This window comes from Capricornis sumatraensis, chromosome 2 (assembly GCF_032405125.1).
Source record: "Capricornis sumatraensis isolate serow.1 chromosome 2, serow.2, whole genome shotgun sequence".
NCBI lineage: Eukaryota > Metazoa > Chordata > Mammalia > Artiodactyla > Bovidae > Capricornis > Capricornis sumatraensis.
In genome coordinates, this window is record NC_091070.1 from 73,593,071 (window position 1) to 73,617,651 (window position 24,581).

The window sequence follows — 24,581 nt, forward strand, 5'->3', positions numbered from 1 at the left end:
CCATAGTTCATCAGGCACTCTATCTACCAGATCTAGGCCCTTAAATCTATTTCTCACTTCCACTGTATAATCATAAGTGATTTGATTTAGGTCATACCTGAATGGTCTAGCAGTTTTCCCTACTTTCTTCAATTTCAGTCTGAATTTGGTAATAAGGAGTTCATGATCTGAGCCACAGTCAGCTCCTGGTCTTGTTTTTGTTGACTGTGTAGAGCTTCTCCATCTTTGGCTGCAAAGAATATAATGAATCTGATTTTGGTGTTGACCATCTGGTGATGTCCATGTGTAGAGTCTTCTCTTGTGTTGTTGGAAGAGGGTGTTTGCTATGACCAGTGCGTTCTCTTGGCAAAACTCTATTAGTCTTTGCCCTGCTTCATTCCACATTCAAGGCCAAATTTGCCTGTTACTTCAGGTGTTTCTTGACTTCCTACTTTTGCATTCCAGTCCCCTATAATGAAAAGGACATCTTTTTTGGGTGTTAGTTCTAAAAGGTCTTGTAGGTCTTCATAAAACCGTTCAACTTCAGCTTCTTCAGTGTTACTGGTTGGGGCATAGATTTGGATAACTGTGATATTGAATGGTTTGCCTTGGAGACGAACAGAGATCATTCTGTCGTTTTTGAGATTGCATCCAAGTACTGCATTTTGGACTCTTTTGTTGACCATGATGACTACTCCATATTTTCTGAAGGATTCCTGCCCACAGTAGTAGATATAATGGTCATCTGAGTTAAATTCACCCATTCCAGTCCATTTTAGTTCGCTGATTCCTAAGATGTTGATGGTCACCCCTGCCATCTCTTGTTTGACCACTTCCAATTTGCCTTGATTCATGGACCTGACATTCCAGGTTCCTATGCAATATTGCTCTTTATAGCATCAGATCTTGCTTCTATATCACCAGTCACATCCACAACTGGGTATTGTTTTTGCTTTGGCTCCATCCCTTCGTTCTTTCTGTAGTTATTTCTCCTCTGATCTCCAGTAGCATATTGGGCACCTGATGACCTGGGGAGTTCCTCTTTTGGTATCCACATGAAAACCTAGAGCCTAAAATAATTTATTTTACCTCCCTCATCCCCAACCCATTTCATATTCACCTTGAAGAAAGTCAGCTTGGTATATGTGGGAGAGGGAAATAACTTCGCTGCAGCTCAGATGCGGTTCAGTATGGCCTGGGGTGAGTCTTCTCTCCTTAAAAGGAGGGTTGCTCAGGAACCAACAGAATAGCATTGCTGTGTTTACCCAGGTCATCCTGCGAATGCACTTTTGACTCAGAAGCCGCTTCTGAATTGAAAACAATAGTTGAGTTGAATGTCTAGGAGAATGTGAGGAGAAGTTTGGAAGCAGTTTCTTGAATATTTCTGGAAGCGTTTCCCCTGCACAGTGGATAATAAATTATTTGACTGACTTAACAGAACTGATGACCATTTTGCCCTTGGTTTTGCTTTAAGGAGTTCTTTCTTTTTTTCCCTTTTGAAAGTTTTTGTTGTTGTTTTCTAGACATAGATTTAGGATTAGTTTAGAATTGGGGGGAAAAAACATTTTAGGATCCTCAACTGGCCCCACATACCCTACTGACTTAGGGATTGGCCCATTCCTGGGCTCCAGACCACTGCCCTGCTCCCAGGAGAGGGTGAGAGAGCAAAGGTGCCTTCTCCTATGCATCTCTTTAGGACCCCTTCATCCTGATCCCCCTCAGTGGTCCAGTGCACATGATGGATACACACCTGTCATTTTCCTCTTTGAATGTAGAGACCAGCCTCTTCTGTTATAAAATTTTAAGTCTAATTAAAGTGTAATCAATGTTATCATATTTATTTATCCAAAGTGAATCAAAGTAACACCTGAACATAAAGAGAGACATCGTGCTCTTTTGCGTGCGGAAAGCGTCTACCTCTTGCCCCGGCCCTCCCTGTTCTGGACCCCCGCCTCTCAGGCATCCACTTTCAGCTCCTCCAGTATGTTCCCCACTGTGCGTAGTCATACGGCTTTCTGCTCTTTAGTTATTCTTTCCAGACTGGGCATGATATATTGATGTCCTAAATGAATAATAAAAATGTACCTCTTGTGCTCCTCTCTTCTCTGTTTTCTCCTTCCACCTGCCTAGTATATTTGCACCTATTTTTTATATAACTAACAAGTCAATAGTAACTACTTACATTGGCATAACTGTAACTTTTATTTGCAAATGAGACTCATGATATACTATGGTCAGTCCACTTTGTGGTATTACCTTTGTGCTTTCCACTACTTAATAACTGCCTTGTTTGTTGCTTTACTTTCCATGACCTAGTCATTTATTTCCAAACTGTCCCATAGAACAGTAACTGTCCCTGATTAGATTCGGTCACAATAGCTATTCTGTTGGTTACATCTTCTTAGAAACATACACCATCATGAGGGAAATTCCTGTTTCCTCTTTCAACATTCTGTATTTCCCAGATCTCATGTTTTCCTCCCTTATTGGTTGATCACACCATTTGGGGGGAGCCCGTTTCCAGTAACTTTTACAGAAAATATCCATGGGAGACAAATTGTTGTCTGAAAGTTTGTTAATTTCAGCTTCACAAGTAATTCATAGAAGCATTCTATATGGGAAATATTTTTTTCTCAGCACCCTGAAGGTTTTTTGTTTTCTTCTAGCTTTTGGTCTGGCTGTTGAGACGTCTGTCCACATTATGCTTCCTGATCCTTTGTGTGTGACCTGTTTATATTTTCTGAGCTACCTGGATCTTCTCTTTTGCCCTGATGTCTACAGTTCTACAGTGCTGTCTTGTCCTGGATCTTTCTTGTTCTTTTTTTTCTTTTCTTTCTTTCTTGTTCTTAGTCTCACAGGAGTGGACCCTGGTGTGTGTGCGTGTGTATGTCCATTCTCCACTGTGCTAGGGACTCTGCGGGCCCCTTCATTCTAAAAGTGTTTGTCTTTCAGCCTTGGGAAAAGTTAAATATCTCTTAGTTAATGTTCTCCCTTCATGTTCTCTTACTGCTTTCTGAAATTCCTCTAGGTCGGTTTCCTAATTTTCTTTGCAGTCTTGTTTCTAATCTGCTTTTCTTCATTCTTCATTGTGGGAAAAATTTTCAACTTTATCCTATAACTTTCCTGTTTCTTTCTCTCTTTTTTAGGATCAAAGAGATTTTTTTCTCTTTGAAGGGACCCTTCATGGATACTCTCCTAAGCTGCTTCATGAATGTTACTTTTCCTTATGCCTCTGAGATTATTAATTCTAAGATTTGTTTGAAGTTATCTTTAGCTCTCTGTAATCTTTATTTTTCCCCTTTCCCCACTTTTTGGTTTATTCCTGTTGTTCATGTTAGAGACTTTCCTTACATGTCAGCTTATCCCTGGTTCCAGCTGATGTTTAGATCAAGGCAGTAAAAACTGACAGGAAGCCCCAGCTGTGTGAGTGGCTTGCCATGTGTTAAGTTTCACTTTGCGATAATCTAGCAGGGACCTGGACATTGCACTGGATATGCCCAAACAGCAGTATGGTTTTTGTTGGGTAGTTTTGCTTCCAAACTAAACAGTAATCTTCATTTGGGTCGGGGGTGGTTCAGCATCACAGCTGGCATTCTGGAAGCTGAGGAATGGAGGCAGAGGAAAGGGAGCTGAGATTTTACTAATCAGAGCACAGAATTCTAATTATTCTCCATTTTCAGCGATACTCTTTACTTCCATGTCTGACAGTGCCTGATACCTGGAGTGGTTTGTCATTCCACGGATATCACTTCTATTCTTCTGTAGAGTGGAGGAGGAAGAGTCGCCTGGCCTGCAGGATAGAGAAAAAGATCAAATGTTCCCTTAAAACTTTCAGCCACTCCTCCTGTTTTCAACCCCATCTTCTATGGTTGCCTCTGCTACCTCCAATTCCACAGAATTTCTGGAGAATATGTAGCAGGAGTGGCCTTACTTCTTAGGATCAACTTCTCAATCCATTTTCTTACCCAGAGACTGGAGTTGTAGCTTTGTCTTGGCTAAAAGCATCTTTTGACATTCCTTTCCCCAAAATATCAATTTTTCTCCTTTGCTATTTATTTCTTACCTGCTGTCTTAGACCTTATAGATTTAGACCTTTAGATTTTTTCTGATTTTTTTTTTTTTAGTGAAATTACTGATGATTTAGTAGAATTTCATGAGGAAGGGGTGAGGCAAAGATAACGGTCTGTAAGTGGTCAGTAGACCAACGAAGTTATTTCTGAAATATTTGTAGGTGCATATGAAAAAAAATATCATTTTTCTGTGTGTATTAAAAATACTCAAAGGCTTCTGTAGCTTTTGGGCTCCAGTATTCTTCTCTAAACACTATCTTTCTGTTTGTAAAGAAAATGAAAGTGATAAACATAATCAAGAGCAGACGTGGGGGTAACTGGAATGCTTATAGATAAATAGAAATGGAGGTCTGGAGGGTGCGTGCATGTGTGCGTGCGTGCGTGCGTGCGTGCGTGTGTGTGTGTGTGTGTGTGTGTGTGTTTCAGGGATTCTCAACAGGAGGAAGGAGAATGAGGGGCAGAGTTAGGGACACTGACTTCTGTGATGCAGTCACTAATTCAAGGAGCCTTTGTGTAGGAGAAGCCTGTTGGTGGACCATTCATCCCGCTTCCAAGCAGAGGTCTGAGGGAGAAAAGGTTCGAATTGGTGATGACCTCATCCTCGTCAGTGTGTCCTCTGAAAGATACCTTGTAAGTACCTCCTAACACAAGCATCTTTCATTTCCAGACTTGTTTCTTTTAGGAATGGATGGCCAGGGAAAACAGAACCACATCAGATTGGGTAGGATAAGATTAGCTTTACACAGTATACTTGAGACATGATGAGATTGTCTCTCCTGCCATATTATCATGGGGCCTGGAATGTAACTTTACTTTTTTTTTTTTTTTTAGATTAAAGCACTGTTCCCAGCTTAAATGCCCCCAGGCACTTCCTAAAAAGCCAACAATTGACACAGTAGTTCCCTTTAATAGTAGTGTTAGTTGCTCAGTCTTCCAACTCTTTGTGACCCCATGGAATGTAGCCTTCCAGGCTTCTCTGTCCATGGAATTTTCGAGGCAAGCATACTGGAATGGATAGCCACTCCCTTCTCCAGGGGATCTTCCTGACCCAGGGGTCAAACCCAGATCTCCTGCATCGCAGGCAGATTCTTTACCATCTGAGCCACCAGGGACTCAGTTTATCACTTTGGTTAGCTCTTGTCTAATTAGGAACAAGCCAGAAAGTGTTGGATATAAAACCATAACTGGAGGGAGAAAGAGAATTGGACGTGCTTCAGAGTGTGGGATGTCACAGTGGTTGGAAGAGGCAGGTGAAATTTTGCCCCTGGTAGTGGTACTTGCATACCATACAAGATGTCAAGCAACACTGACATCAGGCCCTTAAGGGATGGGGGCAGTTCCTTACAGATCAGAGAAATGTCAGAGATAAGTTTTTAAGCTTCCCAGCACCAGTTCTGCCAGCAGATTTTACTTTGCCTAGACCAAAGGCTGGATTAATTTTTCCCATTTGTTAAGTCCCCTTCTCCTGCCAAGGATAGATGTTTTGTAACTTCCTGTTGAATTTGAGATCCAGCTGAGGGGATGAAGTCAGCATGTCTGCCACCTCTGTAGCTGAATACTTCCTCTTCCCTGAATAAAGTGTCCCACTTTGAAACTGCTTCGAGATGGGGTGGAGCAATCTCCCACAGCCTAGGTACAAAAAGCCTGATGAGAGTAAGGCTGTTTAATTCAATCCTTGAAATTCTAGGTGAGCTGTTTCTGTCAGGCCTGGCCTGGTGATTTAAAGGATGTCTCATTTCTGTTTCTGCTGCAGCATCTCTCAATATCAAATGGTAACATACAAGTGGATGCCTCCTTTATGCAGACACTCTGGAATGTACATCCTACGTGCTCAGGAAGTAGCATTGAAGAAGGTGTGCTTCTCTCTGTGTGTTCACCTCTCACCCTGCCTGTTTGTCTTATGCTGTGTATATTGACATATTTTGCGACTTTCCAGTTCTGGCACAGGTGTCTCAGTACCCACTTAGTATGATTTTTGGTTCACCTGAATTCCTTTCTCTCATGTTAATATGGGTTATTTCCTGTCCTGATTTCTGATTTCATGAGCACTTCTGACATGATTTTACAATTCTTTCAATGTACCATTGTTTTGGCACTGTGTGCGTTCAGGACCTTGGAGACATACCTTTCTTCTTCCACTGACTTTTCAGTTTTATTTATGGTTATGAGTATACAGACCTTAGCAGGTTCAATTTTAGAAGACATTATTTGCCAAGAAGGTGATATTTTTTTATATTTCTCCCCAATGCATCTCTCTCTACAGGTGGGAGGAGGACTTTCTCTATAATAAAAGGATGTTTGGCCATTTGTTTTTACTTATATTTATGGAAGGCCATTTAAAAATAACAAATGGCATTTTCTCCATATTTTATTTTTCTGTTAGAAGTAAGATCATCAAAGTTTGTTCAGCACATTCTATTTTTTGAGCTAGGCAAAGTCAATAACACCTTTCAAGTTATATAATAAATATACCGGCCTTATTTTACTCGTGGGTAATATCACTGCTGAGCAGGATAATCAGATGCCAGTGACCTAAGGGTTATCACATCACATTCTAGCACTTTATAGCAAGATCAGAATTTTTTTTTAAATACTCATATCACAGGTTCTAACCCTGTTTTAAATCTTGAGTCTGTGGAACCTCTTTCTATTAGATGATGTTGGAAAATGGAAAATTGAGAGTTGTCAAGGTGATACCCCAGTTTCAGGAGGCATCACAGCTAACTTGAAAAATGAGGAACAGCAAATTTTTAACTCTTTTAGCAGCTGAAGGATGGCTTTTCAAAGGCAGGATGTGTTCAGCTCTCTTCTTTCACACCAGAATTCACCCACTGCTCTAAATGTTTTGTCAGTCATTCCCTTTCTCTCAGGAACCAAGGAATCCCAGGTTAAAATATTCCCTGAGGAAGTTTTGACCGAATCTTCTCCACGTTAATTTTGTTCTTTTCCACTATAGGGATAATATTAATGCTCAGTCCCACAAGAGGGTTTGTGGAGATGAATTAATTGCGAATCATTTCACAACAATGCTTTTAAAAGTATTGAGTGCCCTTGTGGTAGAGCTTGGGCAGCTGATCACTTGCGCTATCTGACTCTGTGCAAAATGCTCTCTCAGCATCTGCTGGTGAGAAACCCAGTTCAACCCTTGAGAAAAGGAGTGATCCTCCTCGAGACCCTTCTCTCCTGATTATTGCCCTGGTATATTTCAATTAAGAAATGTTGTAATGAGCCAGCATTTGGCAGCTTCCTCCGTGCCATAGAATATTGATTGGAGAAGCCTGGGGACTGTAAATGATGGGCTGCAAATGGAGCATGGCTGTGCCATTGTAAAATGATAGATCATTTAATCAAGAATGTGATCATGGAAGGGGTTAACTTTCTAAATAAGTTGGCTGTTAATAGTGCCCCCACAGTATATCATGAATTATTTTAATACAAAAAAGTATACAATTGTAAATATTTGTACAGTAAAAGAGAGGAAGATGAGAAAATAACTTCTAAACATTTGAGGAAAGCTTAAGAAGAACTTGCCTTACCTAGACAGATGGAGAAAATGAACTAGGGAATATCAAGACTATCCCTGTATAAGATGTATTGATAACACCCTTTTCTCCCCTGGCATGACTTCTCCTTCTTACTGTTATAATCCAACACTTAAAATAGTTTCACAGGCCCTAGAGTGATCTAATTATGTGATTTTCTCAAAATCCTGATACAGACATTGAACATATTAAGTCCATATGTCTCCTGAGAACAGACTAGTTGGGAGAAATTTTTGTTTCAAAGGGATGACAAATTCCACTTCTTCATGTAAAGTAAAGTTCATACTGGGACCCTTCTCCTGCTACCATGTTTTTTAAATGGAGACTTGCTGTTTATTTGAAGACTATTTGGCCATCATGTCCTTGAAGGTCATTGTTTCCTATCCATCTCTGAACTCCATGGCTATTGAGATTCCTTTCCTTATTGTGAAAGCTAAGGGCTAGGTGATAGCTGCCTCTCTGCTTGGCCACTCAGGGTTTCTGGAACATCATTCTGCCTTCTCTTGGTGTTAGAATAGCATTCAGGTTTGATCTGTGTTTATTTAACATGTTCGAAAACTAGCTACTCCTAAGAAAGCTCAGAATAAGCTTGCTTCTCCTTTCCCAGTATCATCTTACTTTCTCATGACTGCAATTTGGTTTGAAACTTACCACAGAATACACACACCAACATTATAAGAGCTTATCCAGGAACTTGGTGTTGGGTGTATTTATGTCCTCAACAGTTGGAAAATTTTGATCTTCCTAAGAGTAGCAAGTCAAATTTCCTTTTGGTTGTGTGTGTATGTGTATTTTTTAAATGTATTATTTTATTGAGGCATAGTTGATATACATTGTATTAGTTACAGGTGACCTTTTGGCTTTTAATGACATGAATTGACATTGTTTTCACCTTCCCTTTAGATACTGGGCTTGTTCATCTCTGAATCCCTATTTAACTTTCAGTGTTAGAATTGGTTTGACTTTCTTGTCGATTTTCTACCTGAGGCCTGAACTCGTGGAATCTGTCATTTCCCAAATGCTTCTCTCTTTGTGTTTTCTAGAATAACTGACTCAGATATGTTCTCATTATTCAGCTTCCTGTCAGCTCATGGTAGGGTATAATTCTGTTACAGGATACCTGCTTGGTGGGCATGTAGTACGTCTTTTCCATGGACATGATGAGTGTTTGACGATACCATCTACAGACCAGAATGATTCCCAGCACAGGTAAGCCAATAGCTTCCTCCTCCTCTTGTTGCCTGTCTCCGGTGACTCAGACTAAAAATTTTGCATTTGGATATGTCCACCAATGAATTCTGTAAGTGTTGGTTAACTGACAGACTTCTGTCCAGTCGTGAGCTGCAGTTGTAAAATAGGAAAGGGAGTATGTTCAAGTTTGCTCACAGGAATAGCTATATACACATGCTGCTTCTTAGGCAAGCAATTCCATCATGCTTTTCAATTCCATTGTTTTCTTTGGTTACTCTGGAATCTAAGCAGTTTCTGGTAGCTTTAATTGCAGACTGAAGCCCCCATTTTGGTGATGGAAATCAGGGTAATCATTTTAGTGAGTCTGTGCACTTACATAAATTATTCACCAGGTTCTTCAAAGGCAGATCATCTCTATTACTCCCCCTTTTATGTGCTATGAAGGTGGAGTTCAGTGGTTTCATTCTGCTTATCACCAAATAGGATAGGAGAAACCAAATGTCAGTATCCAGACAGAGCTGGATTTAGCAGAGGACAGCGCTGAAGGGAGTGTGTAGAGGGAGCTGCTGAGGATGATGCTTTCTCTGGCCCTCTAGTTATCCTCTCAGTGGATGCTTTTCCATAATGCAAAGTCAGGAGATGGAAGATGTTAATCCAGATCCTAACTTCATGCTGAAGCATCCTTTTGTATTCGGTTTATATACAGAGGAACAGAATATACAAACTTGGCCCCTGTAATTGTGAAACCCTGATGTATTTTAAAAACTCAAGTCTCAGATCCAAATTAAACTGAACTTGATATAGCAAAGAATCTGCCTGCAATGCCGGAGACCCCAGTTCAATTCCTGGGTCGAGAAAATCCACTAAAGAAGCGATAGGCCACCCACTCCAATATTCTTGGCCTTCCCTTGTGACTCAGCTGGTAAAGAATCCGCCTGCAATGCCGGAGACCTGGGTTCGATCCCTGGGTTGGGAAGATCCCCTGGGGAGGGGAAAGGCTACCCACTCCAGTATTCTGGCCTGGAGAATTCCATGGACTGTATAGTCCATGGGGTCACAAAGAGTCAGACACGACTGAGCAACTTTCACTTTTTCACTTGAGGCAACAGTGAGTCTGATCTCCCAGTTGTCTAATACGTCCTTGGTTTTTGCATGACACCTGTGGGAACCTCATTGATTGCATTTCTTTACTTTGTTAGAAACACAGGTTCACATCTATACATGTTAGAAACTGTCTAACTCAGGCTCCTGCCAAAGGTCACACACTGGATGATTTTAGTTGGGACTCTGAAAACCAGAGATGCTAACTCTCTAGCCAGGGCTCCTTCCTTATTTCATGTCCTAAATGACACTCAGGAGCACTGTGCTTGAGTGTGTTATTGTACATCTTAGGAACTATCCGTTGGCAATGTTGTGCTGCCCTTAGTTGCTTAGTCATGTCTGACTTTTTGCCGACCCCAGGCTCCTCTGTCCATGCAGATTCTCCAGGAAAGAATACTGGAATGGGTTGCCAGGCCTTCCTCTAAGGGATGTTTCCAATCCAGGGATCGAACCCAGGTCTCCTGCATTGCAGGCAAATACTTTATCGTCTGCGCCACCAGGGAAGCCCATCCGTTGGCAGTGTCTATCGTTCTGAGCCTCTCCGTACTCACTCTGTCCTCTGTGTGTCCCTTCGTGGGAACCAGATGTGACCCAGAATGGTGTCTAGGACACATAAAACACAGACCTCTGGCAAGTGCCTGATTAATTCTGGTCCCATGGCTCACAGTTATCTCTGAGTTAGAAAAGAGGCTGAGTTGATGTCCATTGGAATTAAAGATTCCCTATGCTAAATGACATTATATGATCCTATTCAACTGCCATTTTCTTGTCCTTATTTTTAAACTGTAAGATTGTGCAGTAGCCCAAGTGCTGTCTCTGTAATATCTTATTCTGCTGCATTAAGGGGAAGGCTTGCAGAACTGAAATTTTGAGTAGGTTGTGCAGAGTTGTCTACATCTAAGATGGAACACATTGGAACTCACTAGTTCTTTCTTTCCATTCCTGTTCTTCTTTTTTTTAATTCCTATTCTTTTTTAAGGAAAGAAATTTGGAAAAAATTAAAATAACCTGTACATGGCCCTTTACCCCACTCCCCTGCCTCCACATGTACGCATGCATGCGTGTACACACACACACGCATGTCATTATATTTAGAATGAAATTAGAAGCAGCCCAGGCAGAAACTGTGCTGCTTGGAGAAGCTTGTCATTTTCTGGGCATTCCTGTGGAGTAGTTCAACAAAATCCTGACCCAAAAGAAAGTTTGGACAAGAATTTGAAAGAAGATGCTGGGGAGATGAATTCCCAGAATGGGCCCCCAGAGCCAGGCATGCATGCCATCATTGAGTTAAGAGTAAAGGTAGCTTTCCTTTGACTGAGGATTTCATGTGAGCTAATTTGTATTTTAGAATAAAAGAAATATATAAAAAATCTAGATAAAAAAAGAAATAGATTAAAAAAAATTTGTAAGGACGCATGAAAGGGTTGAGACTGGGTTGTCAGCAGTGGCTCCTTGTACTGGAACTTGGATCTTTGTAGTCACTGGTCTCTCATTCAACACAGGATGCTTTGGCATTATTTGATGTCTTTGTGAGGTGAACGATAAGCCTCATCATTGTCATGAGTCATCAGATAAACCCCCAGATAAACCCCATCAGATAAACTCCTGGCCAGGATGGCCAGGAGTACCAAAATGTGGAAGAGCACAAAGAAATAGGAAATTGAGAATATTCTAGGAGGTCCCCACAGCCAAGATGCCATGCAAGTGATTCCACTGTAATGGGGCTGACTTTCCAGAGGAAATCGCTTGTATTCCTTGTAAAACCTGAGAGCAGCTAGGCCCGTGAGAAAGGCTGACTGTCCCAGGGTGCAAAGCCAAAAGGATAATCTAACATTCTGAGCTCTGATCCTTGGCTCTGCTCGGGCTTGTCAAGCACCCTGGGGTAAGTCACTTACTGAAGCCAAGGCTGAGCTGTCAGCCACACTTTCAGAGCACCTCAGTTCCCCACCCACTCACCTCCTCTCCTGGGGTAATTGTTTTAGAGAGTGGGAACAGGTTGTTTCAACCCCTGTAACCTTGCAAGATTCACTGGAGCAAGCTGCCTCCTTTTCCTAGATGGGAAGAACTAACCTTCTAGAATTCATAGATGTCAGAGGGGGAGAGTCCACAAGTCATGTGACCTAAGGTGACCTGCTCCACCATCTCTACCTGAGAGACCCTTTTGCTCTCACTGAGGGTGGAGAAGCATCCGTGAAAATCTCAACTAATTTTCCTGTGGAGCTAGGTCAGTGCAGCCTCATTACTACTCTGGGCCTGGCACAGAGATACCTGGGATGCTAGAGCTTCCTTTTAAATACTTACTACATATTTCCTGATAGTATATGCATTTGCAAAAAGTTTAGAATGCCTTCTATAATCCTAAGAACCAAAGTTAACTATGGTTGATGTAGTGTTTTATTATATTCTTGTGCCATGTAATATAGCTTTCCATGCATGTTTATAAGTGTCTATAGACAAAATTTGGATAAATCAACAGTACACAATATTTTGTGCATCCATGAACATCTTTGTACATGTTCATTACTTTGAGTTCAGTTCAGTTCAGTCGCTCAGTCGTGTCCAACTCTTTGCGACCCCATGAATCGCAGCACGCCAGGCCTCCCTGTTCATCACAATCTCCCGGAGTTCACCCAGACTCACGTCCATCGAGTCCGTGATGCCATCCAGCCATCTCATCCTGGGTCATCCCCTTCTTCTCCTGCCCCCAATCCCTCCCAGCATCAGAGTCTTTTCCAATGAGTCAACTCTTCTCATGAGGTGGCCAAAGTACTGGAGTTTCAGCTTTAGCATCATTCCTTCCAAAGAAATCCCAGGGCTGATCTCCTTCAGAATGGACTGGTTGGATCTCCTTGCAGTCCAAGGGACTCTCAAGAGTCTTCTCCAACACCACAGTTCAAAAGCATCAATTCTCCAGCGCTCAGCCTTCTTCACAGTCCAACTCTCACATCCATACATGACCACAGGAAAAACCATAGCATTGACTAGACGGCCCTTAGTCGGCAAAAATGTCTCCGCTTTTGAATATGCTATCTAGGTTGGTCATAACTTTTCTTCCAAGGAGTAAGCGTCTTTTAATTTCATGGCTGCAGTCACCATCTGCAGTGATTCTGGAGCCCTCAAAAATAAAGTCTGACACTGTTTCCACTGTTTCCCCATCTATTTCCCATGAAGTGATGGGACCAGATGCCATGATATTTGTTTTCTGAATGTTGAGCTTTAAGCCAACTTTTTGCTCTCCTCTTTCATTTTCATCAGGAGGCTTTTTAGTTCCTCTTCACTTTCTGCCATAAGGGTGGTGTCATCTGCATATCTGAGGTGATTGATATTTCTTCCGGCAATCTTGATTCCAGCTTGTGTTTCTTCCAGTCCAGCGTTTCTCATGATGTACTCTGCACTACTGCAGGCAGGAATCCCTCAGAAGAAATGGAGTAGCCATCATGGCCAACAGAAGAGTCTGAAATGCAGTACTTGGATGCAGTCTCAAAAACGACAGAATGATCTCTGTTTGTCTCCAAGGAAAACCATTCAATATCACAGTTATCCAAGTCTATGCCCCAACCAGTAATGCTGAAGAAGCTGAAGTTGAATGGTTTTATGAAGACCTACAAGACCTTTTAGAACTAACACCCAAAAAAGATGTCCTTTTCATTATAGGGGACTGGAATGCAAAAGTAGGAAGTCAAGAAACACCTGGAGTAACAGGCAAATTTGGCCTTGAATGCGGAATGAAGCAGGGCAAAGACTAATAGAGTTTTGTCAAGAAAATGCACTGGTCATAGCAAACACCCTCTTCCAACAACACAAGAGAAGACTCTACACATGGACATCACCAGATGGTCAACACCAAAATCAGATTCATTATATTCTTTGCAGCCAAAGATGGAGAAGCTCTACACAGTCAACAAAAACAAGACCAGGAGCTGACTGTGGCTCAGATCATGAACTCCTTATTACCAAATTCAGACTGAAATTGAAGAAAGTAGGGAAAACTGCTAGACCATTCAGGTATGACCTAAATCAAATGCCTTATGATTATACAGTGGAAGTGAGACATAGATTTAAGGGCCTAGATCTGATAGATAGAGTGCCTGATGAACTATGGAATGAGGTTCGTGACATTGTACAGTATAGGAGACAGGGATAAAGACCATCCCCATGGAAAAGAAATGCAAAAAAGCAAAATGGCTGTCTGGGGAGGCCTTAAAAATAGCTGTGAAAAGAAGAGAGGCGAAAAGCAAAGGAGAAAAGGAAAGATATAAGCATCTGAATGCAGAGTTCCAGAGAATAGCAAGAAGAGATAAGAAAGCCTTCTTCAGCAATCAATGCAAAGACATAGAGGAAAACAACAGAATGGGGAAGACTAGAGATCTCTTCAAGAAAATTAGAGATACCAAGGGAACGTTTCATGCAAAGATGGGCTCGATAAAGGACAGAAATGGTCTGGACCTAACAGAAGCAGAAGATATTAAGAAGAGGTGGCAAGAATACACAGCAGGTACAAAAAAGATCTTCACGACCCAGATAATCATGATGATGTGATCACTAATCTAGAGCCAGACATCTTGGCAAGTGAAGTCAAGTAGGCCTTAGAAAGCATCACTACGAACAAAGCTAGTGGAGATGATAGAATTCCAGTTGAGCTGTTTCAAATCCTGAAAGATGATGCTGTGAAAGTGCTGCACTCAATCTGCCAGCAAGTTTGGAAAACTCAGCAGTGGCCACAGAACTGGAAAAGGTCAGTTTCCATTCCAATCACAAAGAAAGGCAATGCCAAAGAATGCTCAAACTACTGCACAATTGCACTCATCTCACATGCGAGTAAAGGAATGCTCAAAATTCTCCAAACCAGGCTTCAGCAATACGTGAACTGTGAACTTCTTTATGTTCAAGCTGGTTTTAGAAAAGGCAGAGGAACCAGAGATCAAATTGCCAACATCTGCTGGATCATGGAAAAGGCAAGAGAGTTTCAGAAAAACATCTATTTCTGCTTTATTGACTATGCCAAAGCCTTTGACTGAGTGGATCACAGTAAACTGTGGAAAATTCTTCAAGAGATGGGAATACCAGACCACCTAACCTGCCTCTTGAGAAATCTGTGTGCAGGTCAGGAAGCAACAGTTAGAACTGGACATGGAACAACAGGCTGGTTCCAAATAGGAAAAGGAGTACGTCAAGGCTGTATATGGTCACCCTGCTTATTTAACTTCTATGCAGAGTACATTACTTTAAGGAAACCACATTAAATGCTCACAACCATTCCTTGATGTAAATAGCCTATTAGGTTCATTTTACAGAGAAGAAAGCTGATGCACAGAGATTTGAAAGAACTTGGCAATTTCATAAAACTAATAGCTTCAAATTTAGGTCTACCTGACACCCAAAATTAATATTTGTAACCAACTCATAATTATATTACTTCCTGGGAGAAAGAAATAATTACTGCACTTTTCCTCTTCCCCTCTGTTAATTAACTGTTGTCTCAAGACATAGGTCAAGATTCTCCTGGGGTTTGAGTCATTCAGTAGTGATACGTTCAAATCTTCTACAGTAGAGGCATCTTTTCAAATTAGTGAAATTAAATGAAGTTAAATGATCAATCTTGATCTCAAGTCACAGATTCTCAGAAAGTATCTGGATATAGTATGCCCGGAAATCAGGGACCACTATTCATGAGACATACCTTTAAACAAGGATAGTTCATTTAATTTCTCATAATCTGATATGGATAAGTTGGTCCCTATTGTACAGATTTTTAAAAATAGACTTTGCTAACCATCAGATAGACAAACCCATTTTTACAAAAAGGCTGACTTGTGCTCTTCAAACCTGGCAAAGGCATGAAAAACAAGAAAATACTAAGAAACTCTAAGAGACCAAAAGAAACAGGGAAAACATAACAACTAAATGCAATGTGACACCCAGGATGGGACTCTGGAACAGGAAACAAAATTAATAGAAAAACTGGTAAAATCGAAATAAAGTCTTGAGTTAAATTAGCAATGATGAGCCAATGTAGGTTTCTTAGTTCTGACAACTCTACTTCCTATTGTAAGATGATAGCTATAAAGGAACCTGAGTGAGACTTTACAGACGCTTTCTGGACTATCTTTGCAACATTTTTATAAATCTACAATTATTCCAAAATAAAAATTTTAGTTAAAAACACTTTAAAAGATGATTGTTAATGCAGGAAAGGGAACAGCAGTATAGTAATAAAACCCTGAACACCACAGTAGCTGAGCATAAAGCTTTGTCCCCAGCTTCCTAGAACAATGGAAATGAGTTCACCCTGTACTGCATGTGTTTTACGCATGTGTTTTACAAGTACAGATACATTTTCTAAAGATATGAAACTGCATCAGGGAGCTGAACAAAACGAGACGGAGTGAACGAAACGGAGCATTCAGTACTTGATCTGATGATATGTGACTGGACTGTTTTGACTCCTGATGTAGAAATGGAGACAGTCCTTTCACTGTACACATGACAGTCCATGAGTGTCCACGACATGTATGTGGTGAGCATTTCCTTCCCCTTTAGCACCTTTTTTCCCTTTTAAGAGAGAATAGGAAATTGTGTCTTTCTTTGAGGTTTGTTTCTCATTTTGCTTACTGAGTCCTGAGAAATATAGCGTGTTCTGAGCAGCCTCTGCAGGGAGCTGTCCCCTGCCCAGTGCTGATCAACATCACGCGCGGAGGCTCTAATCTCCACCTCTTTTCACAGGAGGATATACTATGAAGCTGGGGGAGCTGGCACGAGAGCCAGATCGCTATGGAGAGTGGAACCCCTTCGGATAAGGTAATGGAGCTTCGGGGTTGCATTCTTTTCAAGATTGGTTCCCCCCCCGCCCCCCCTCGCCAAGGACAACCCATTGTCTTAAATGTTATATTTGTTCTACATTAGCTGGCAAACTCTCAGAAGTTACTTGGCAGAGGTAAATTCTGAAATGTCTGTGACTTTTGGTTTTGTTTTTAAAGCACAGTGCACACACATGTGTGCGTGTGCACGCACGCACACACATGATTTCCAAGTCTTCTGCTTTGACTCTGAAGTTAGCAGGCTCTATTGCTTGATCCAAGCCCGCAGCTCCTGCTACCCTTGCAGTGGCTGTGTTATAAAAGGCAAGCATAGACATGTCCACCGAAAGCCATGGAAGCTCTTCTCCCATTTATTTTCTTAAATAGATTCTCTGGAACCCAAGTGAGTCTTCCTCCTCCCGGTAGCCTTGTTGGCTCCAAAGCAAAGTTAGCTTTAATTGACAGAGTGGTGGCTGTGATGGCATGAGGTAGGGAAGACTAAAACATCACTGGACATGTAGGTCTGAAGAAAACCATATTTACCAGAACTTGTCAGAAACAACTGGATGGAAGGAACAGGACACCCAGACTTTGGAGACAGGTACTTGAGTAAAACATGGCATCTCTACTGCAGGGGAGTTCAGTTAAGCTCTGGACCTTTCTTTTGCTGAGCAGGATCACAAGTTAGGCTAAAGCTAAACTGCTCGGGGTGAGAGCAGAGGGTCAGTGTGGCCATTTTTTGTTTTCTTTCTCTGCCTTTCCCTCTAGCTCTCTGTTCCATATCTCCCTGAACACATGTTCAAAATAAAATCTCTAGTGGGTGGGGGTGTATATGCCTCCAAGGGGTCCTCAAGATAATCCATTGGCGATCAGGAGAAAATATTAGAATTTCTCTTACACACAAATACAGGTACATTCATTTTTTTTTTTATTGAGGAACTCTAGAAGAGGCTGACCCAAAGAGTACGGTGTCCTAAGGAGTACCCACTTGTTAGCTGGCTTGTGGCATTTATATTCTCTTTCAATCCTGCCGAAGTTTTTATAGCAACATACTCTGTTTTTTTCAGGATATTACGGGTTGGTTCTTGTTTAATGAACTTTATTAAAAATAAGTATGTATATATAGTTCCAGTTATGGTTCTTTATTTCCCCAGAGTCTTAAACATGAAGAATTTAATGCTTCTATTAGTGTAATTTGATTCTTTGGTACTCCAAAGAATTAGATCAAGGGGAGAGTCATTTTAAAAATTGATACATGTATTTCTGAAACATTTTGTTCTAACTGAAAATATAATTAGATACAGATTATTCTGAGAATAATTTCTGCCCTAGCACTTACCATGACTTTTATTGAATGCCAGCCTTTTGATGTAGGACCATATGGTTCTACAACCCATTCAGCATGGACTCTCACTTATCTCAGTCATCTTATTCTGCTTTACTTTTTCCCATGAAATTTAACATCTTGTAACATTCCACAATATTTACTTATCTATGTTTGTTTGTTTATTATTTGTCTCTCCCTGGTGAGTATAAATAGCATAAATATTCTTATTTCTCTTGAAGAGAGGATTCTTTTCATTATTAAAGTAGGATTGACATAAAGTATTAGTTTTATGTGTACAGTATAATGATTTGACATTTGTTTACATTGCAAAATGACTATTGAAGTAAGTTTAGTTATTATATGTCACCACTACAGAATTGCAATTTTTCTAGCAATAAGAGCTCTTAAGACTTACTTTCTTAGCAACTTTCAAATTGTGATGATAGTCAATAATGTATATATATTATTATTACTATATATAGTATATATGTATTATTTACTATATATATTCTAAAATATGTATATTACTACCATGCTGTACCTTACATACATCCCCATGACTTATTTATTTTATAACTAGAAGTTTGTACCTCTTGATCCCCTTTAACCATTTCTCCCACCTCCCCAGCCTCCCTTCTCTCTGACAACCACCAGTCTGTTCTGTTTCTGTGAATTCTGTGTTGTTTTGTTCGCTCGTTTGCTTTGTTTTTCAGATGCCACATATGAGTGAGAGTATATGGCATCTGTCTTACTGTCTGATTTACTTCACTTAGATAGTACCCTCAAGATCCGTCCATGTTATCACAAATGGCACGGTTTCATTCTTTTTTATGACAATACTATTCCATTGTGTATGCATATATGCCACATTTTCTTTTTTAATGATGAACACTTAGGTTGCTCCCATGTCTTGGCTATTATGAATAATGCTGCAATGAACGTAGGGGTGCATATGTCTTTTCAAATTAGTGGAGGTAGTAAAATACTCGAGTGGAGACCATGCATTTGGAAATGCCTCACTTCCCCAGAAACAAGTTTCTCTTCAAAAGCGGGCTTCTCATTTTTTGTGTGTGATTTTTGGCATCAGGACGTTTCAGTGAAATGAAGGAAAAATTGGAAGCTTGGAACTTCCAGTTACATTAAACCACGGACCTGCCCAGAGGGCCATGTTCCTTGTTGGTGATCTTAAAGGTTAGAAGAGAGCTCACAGGAGAATGCCATGCTGAGTTGTAGACACTTGATCTTAGCCAGAAGACTGAGAAGTGATGAGCTGTAGGCAGATACACAATCCTGGAGCAAGCCAGGAGTCAGGGGATGTACCGTTGAAGGGTACTGAGTCAGACCATATGTAAAAATGCGCAGGGTAAATATTGAAAAAGGCCTATTTTTTGTGTAAATTCAATTTCTTCTCTCTTTCATCTGTCCAGCTGGAGTGGCAGTAACATCAGATGGGGACAGGCTTTCCGCCTCCGGCATCTCACCACGGGCCACTACCTGGCCTTGACAGAAGACCAGGGCCTTATCCTGCAAGACCGGGGAAAGTCAGACACCAAGTCCACAGCCTTCTCTTTTCGAGCATCCAAGGTGAGGTGGATTTTGACTTTATTCTCAAAGTGAAAGCTCTGAAACCTCCAGGTAGAACTACGACTGCAAAGAAAACAGGCTGGAACAAAACGGAATTGGAAATTAGACCAGTGATAAATACTTTGTTCTTTTATCTTTTAAATTGAATTCGTAGAGGAATGTGTACCCTGGATGAAGACTGAAGTCTTAAGAGAGAAAGGCTTGAATGGAAAGTGGAAAGCCCTAAAAAACAAAAGGATCTGGTGGATTCATGTCAGTGTATGGCTAAACCAATACAGTACTGTAAAGTAAAATAAAGTAAAAATAAAAATTAAAAATTAAAAAGGATCACGGGAATGGACAGGGTTGCTCTGGGGCTACTGGAAAATGTTATTGTTGCTTAATATGTTCTGAATTGTTTTTAATATTTTTAAGTCCTCCCCTGGTGGCTCAGGTGGTAAAGCGTCTGCCTGCAATGCAGGAGACCTGGGTTCAATCCCTGGGTCAGGAAGATCCCTGGAGAAGGAAATGGCACCCCACTCCAGTACTCTTGCCTGGACAACCCCATGGACAGAGGAGCCTGGTGGGCTACAGTCCATGGGGTTGGAAAGAGTCAGACACGACTGAGCAACTTCCCTTTCACTAAAGTCTTATTGCTTCGCTCCCATACAGCAAAGATAACGTGGAGGCATGAGTTCCAGTGTTATGTTTATTTAAATCAAAGAATTAATTTCTCTCAGAGATGCAGAGGAGGCTTAATTCTGGACATGGCATCGTCTTGCAGTTATTCGTATTATACAGAATTACTAGTTCCTTTTCCTCGTCATGTGTTTTCTGCAGATCTCTTAGCTCCACTGTGCCTCGCCTGCCTCTGCAAAGAGCACATTCTGTGGTAGCTAGGTTAACCCCAAACACGTAGATTTGCCATTTGATGTGTAGAGAGAGAAATGTTTTTTTTAAACTTCTGTCTTTAACAGTCAGCCAAGTTTTGACTCTGTGTCACTCAGAGTCTGATCTAGCTGGATGGTCAGAATCACACGCTGAGCCAGCTCCTGATGGAAAGTTTGATGCTCTGTCACTTTAGGATTGTTCTGGAAAGAGCACCCAAGCATGAGACAGGCTCTGCACAGTGTATCCATAGTTATAGCAGCCCACACTTTCTAAGAGGCTCAGCATCTCCATTGGGAGCTTCATCTCTAGCTTCACTCTTCTTTGCTCCTTTCCAGACACAGATCTTGATCTGTGTTCTCAACACAATTTCCATAAAGGGTTATTGACGATTCCGTTCGTATAGGACTTGGTGTCAGGCTGACAGCTGAATTTCCATGGGGACATCTCTGTTTCATAATGAATCAGAAGAGGCCAGTTTTTCAGCACCACCTTCCTTGAAGCAGAGGGTCAGACTCCTTTTCCCCTCTCTTACGGCCCTAAAATATTTGAGGCAGAGAATCTCTTTGGCTTAGAGGTTTTTCTGCCCTAGTTACCCTCTATCAGAGTTAGGCTTTCCTGCACCCATCGTTCAAAGATGAAGAAATGAGAGCTTCCTGGGACTTCCCTGGTAGTACAGTGGTTAAGACTCCGAGCTTCCAGCACAAAGGCAAGGGTTTGATGCCTGATCAGGGAAAAATATCCCACATGCTGTGTAATGTGGCCAAAAAAAAAAAAAAGAGAGTTTTCTGCCCTAAATTTCGTTCAAGCATCTCTTCTCTCTGCTTCTCTTCTAATGGTGCGTTAGCTCCTTGACTCCATTCGGGTTCTCAGAACACATCTCCGTTTATGTTACCGTCACTTTTATTTTTTTAAGATTCCCCTCACAAGAAGGATTTTAAATTCAAGTTTATGACCATGGAGTAAAACATTTTTACCTTCAGGAAATGAGTTACCCAGAGTCGCTCAGTCGTGTCCGACTCTTTGAGACCCATGGACTGTAGCCCACCAGGCCCCTCTGTCCATGGGATTCTCCAGGCAAGAATACTGGAGTGGGTTGCCATTTCCATGAGTTAGGGCACTGCAGTTGGCTAAAAGGAGCAGCGAAACAAAACAACAGGAAAGTTCTAACAGCAGAGAGGAGTCTTCCCATTCTTCCCTGAGAGACAGCTCGGATGTGGGATGTGGAGGGAGGGCAGGCAGGGGAAGCCAGAGAGAGGCAGAAGATAAGAAGTGACTCATCGTGGCCGATGACCAAGGAAATGCCTAAGAATGCCAGCTTGGCTTGTTCCCTCTTCGAGCATTCCATCCCGGTCTTCTCAGCCCTGGATAAACCCCGACTTGGAGACCTTTACCATTGCAGAAAGAGGCTTCTCTTGTGACAGCAGAAAAGTCGGGTGGCCTTCCAGGCAGCTGGCAGGATCCTGTTCCAAGGGGACTCTTCCCTTCCATTCCTTTCTTGGCTCAGCCTCACGGAGCATGGCTCGGCACTGTGCTGTGGCCTCTGTGGGAAGCCAGAAAGGCACAGAGCACCACAGAGAGTCTCCATAACACTCCTTTCACTTGGCACCACTTCCGGCCTGTGAGCACATTTTACCCTCCAAAGACTCGTTGCTTATCTCCCCCCTGTTCCCATGCACAGGGAGGCCAGCAGCGGATGGCTGAAAGCCGTCGTGGTACCAGGGGGCTGCCCACATGGCAGGGCTGGACAGAAAGCCGCCCGTGAGTCACACTGTCCAGCGCACTTGGCAGCGCACCTGCATCTCATGGGTGTCACAGTGTCAGAGGTTTAAATAACTCTCAGTGCAGTGGTATTCAGCCCAGTTACCTTTATTTTAATTTGAAAGAAACTGAAATTAAAATGTCCTAGTCTCCATGTCTGATCAAGATAAGGCTGCTTCCCCAGGAGATCCGGGATTCCTTGGGATATTGTGTGGGCAGGGCATTGGGCATCTTAGCCGCGAAGCTGCACAGGAAGGAAGAACATGTGGGAGCCCATAGTTCTGTCCTCAGCAATCTGAAGAGCTCCTGGGGAAGAACTCTAGAGGTGCCTTCATTTCTCTGGGCCTCCAGACTCCTCCTCAGTAAATGTCTTTTTAAATTTTATTTTATTTTTGGCTGCACTGGGTCATCACAGCTATGTGCTGGCTTTCTCCAGTTGCCATGAGCAGAGGGATCCTCTCTGGTTGCACTGCGGGAGCTTCTCTTGTTGAGGAGCATGGGCTCGAGGGCTTCACTAGTTGCAGTGCACTACGTAGTTGGCCCACATGTGAAATCTTCCCGGACCGGGAATCGAACCCGTGTCCCCTACGTTGGCAGGTGGATTCTTATCTACCCGACCACCAGGGGAGTCCCAGTAAATGTCTTTTTATCATGCTTGGCGCAGGCCCTCTGCCTTAAATACACTCTCCACTTGCTTCCCCTCACTTGAGAATAGTGATGTTCCCCAACAGAGGGATTAGTTGGCTCCGGTTTTCAACAGCAGGAAGGTGCTGCGTTGTCTTCCTAGCTCTCGGCTGTACCAGGTGTTAGGTGATGGAGCAGACGGCAGAAAGTTGTGTGAGATAGTGGACCAGGTTCTGAAAGGTGGCACAGGGGTTGAGGAGACTCACTGGGAAGGCTGAGAGGAAGAGAGAGTATGTTCTTTGTGCCTCTGTGAACCAGATTAAGTGGGGGATTATCTGATTATCTGATCTTCTCTGTATGCTGGAGAATCTGAAAAACAAAAGAGACTCCTGGAAGGAGTGCCGTTTAGGTGCCTACATTTCTAGGAGGACACTGGGGGCGTTGGGCTGTGAGTCACTGGCAGTGATGAGCTTCCAACCCCATGTTTCCTGTCAAGTTGTGTTAGCCCATGACAGCTGTGACTACATGATCGGGGGCCTGGGGACAGCTGCAGGTGTGTGTTCACATCCTCAGCAAGATGCCCTTATGAGGAGGATGGCAGGTATCCATGTGACTCTTGTACCCACAGGACAGGACAGGGACATGACTGAGCCTTACTGGGAGGGGTCAAGGTTAAGCATCAGCTGCAGTGTCGCTTTGTTCAAATGGAATCAAACTGTGGTCTCTGAGCCAACTGTGTGACTGAGCGGGAACAGGATCTTGGTCAGAGCTCGCATTCCGCTCCTTCACCAGGGGATCCAAATCAAAGTGGAGGTCTGGGAGGTTTAGGAGGCTCTGAATTACAGCCTTGCTCCTGTCCCCTCAATCTGGAAGGAGTAGGGTGTCAGATAGAGCATGGCTTCCAAGTCATCTAGATCTGGCCTTGACTCCCGTCTACCCTCTGTGGAACCTTGAACACAATTCTTATTCTAGTTGCACCTCATTTGAAGTCTGTCGTGCAAGGTGCTCTAAGAGCCAACCCCTGGGGACTTCCCTGGCAGTCCCGTGGTTAAGACTTCACTTTCCAGTGCAGAGGGTACGGAGTCGATCTTTAGTCAGGGAGCTAAGATCTCACATGCCTCCAAGCCAAAAACCCAAAAACATTAAACAGAAACAATATTGTAACAAATTCAGTGAAGACTTTAAGAGCCAACCCCTGCCTACCCTTCCATAATATCTCTGGCTACCAGCTCATGTTTGCCTTGAGCTCTAACATACTAAGTACATACTGTGTTTGAACATGGTATCTTTTCTCACAGCTAAACCTGTAGCTAGAATACATTTTAACCCTTCATGTACCATAATCAGCAAACTCCTCCTCATTCTTCAGACAAGTGTCAAGTGCCCCTCATGGGAAGAAGGCCTTTCCCCACTCCTCCAGTGGGGCCCTTTTCGTGACTCCATTATAGCCATCACTCACTTGACCGGGAGCCCCTAAGTGACAAGGAGCACACATCCTTCCACCTGTCTTTTCTGCACCTCTGCACCCCACACAGTGTGGAGTGTGTAGTAAGTTTGAATTTCACTCGCTGAAAGGTTACGTAAGTGTGGTCGTACAGCGAAATCCTTTCCACTTTAACCTCCATCCTCTTCACAGAATTTTATAGCCATTGTGTAATCATTTTCAATCACAGCACAACCCCACAAACATTCAAGGAGAGAGATTCATTAATTTGAACATCGAAGTCAAATTTCTGTG

At 42.3% G+C, this 24,581-nt stretch overlaps 1 protein-coding gene across 1 annotated transcript in view; it reads left to right on the forward strand.

The window, feature by feature from the left end:
* Positions 1 to 24,581, forward strand: part of RYR3 (ryanodine receptor 3) — a 386,865-nt gene that overhangs the window by 67,223 nt on the left and 295,061 nt on the right. Inside the window, exons 5-9 of the mRNA XM_068992826.1 lie at positions 4,567 to 4,679; positions 5,803 to 5,902; positions 8,707 to 8,800; positions 16,607 to 16,681; positions 19,435 to 19,591. Coding sequence (XP_068848927.1) covers positions 4,567 to 4,679; positions 5,803 to 5,902; positions 8,707 to 8,800; positions 16,607 to 16,681; positions 19,435 to 19,591 — 539 coding nt within the window. The remainder of the gene's footprint in view (positions 1 to 4,566; positions 4,680 to 5,802; positions 5,903 to 8,706; positions 8,801 to 16,606; positions 16,682 to 19,434; positions 19,592 to 24,581) is intronic.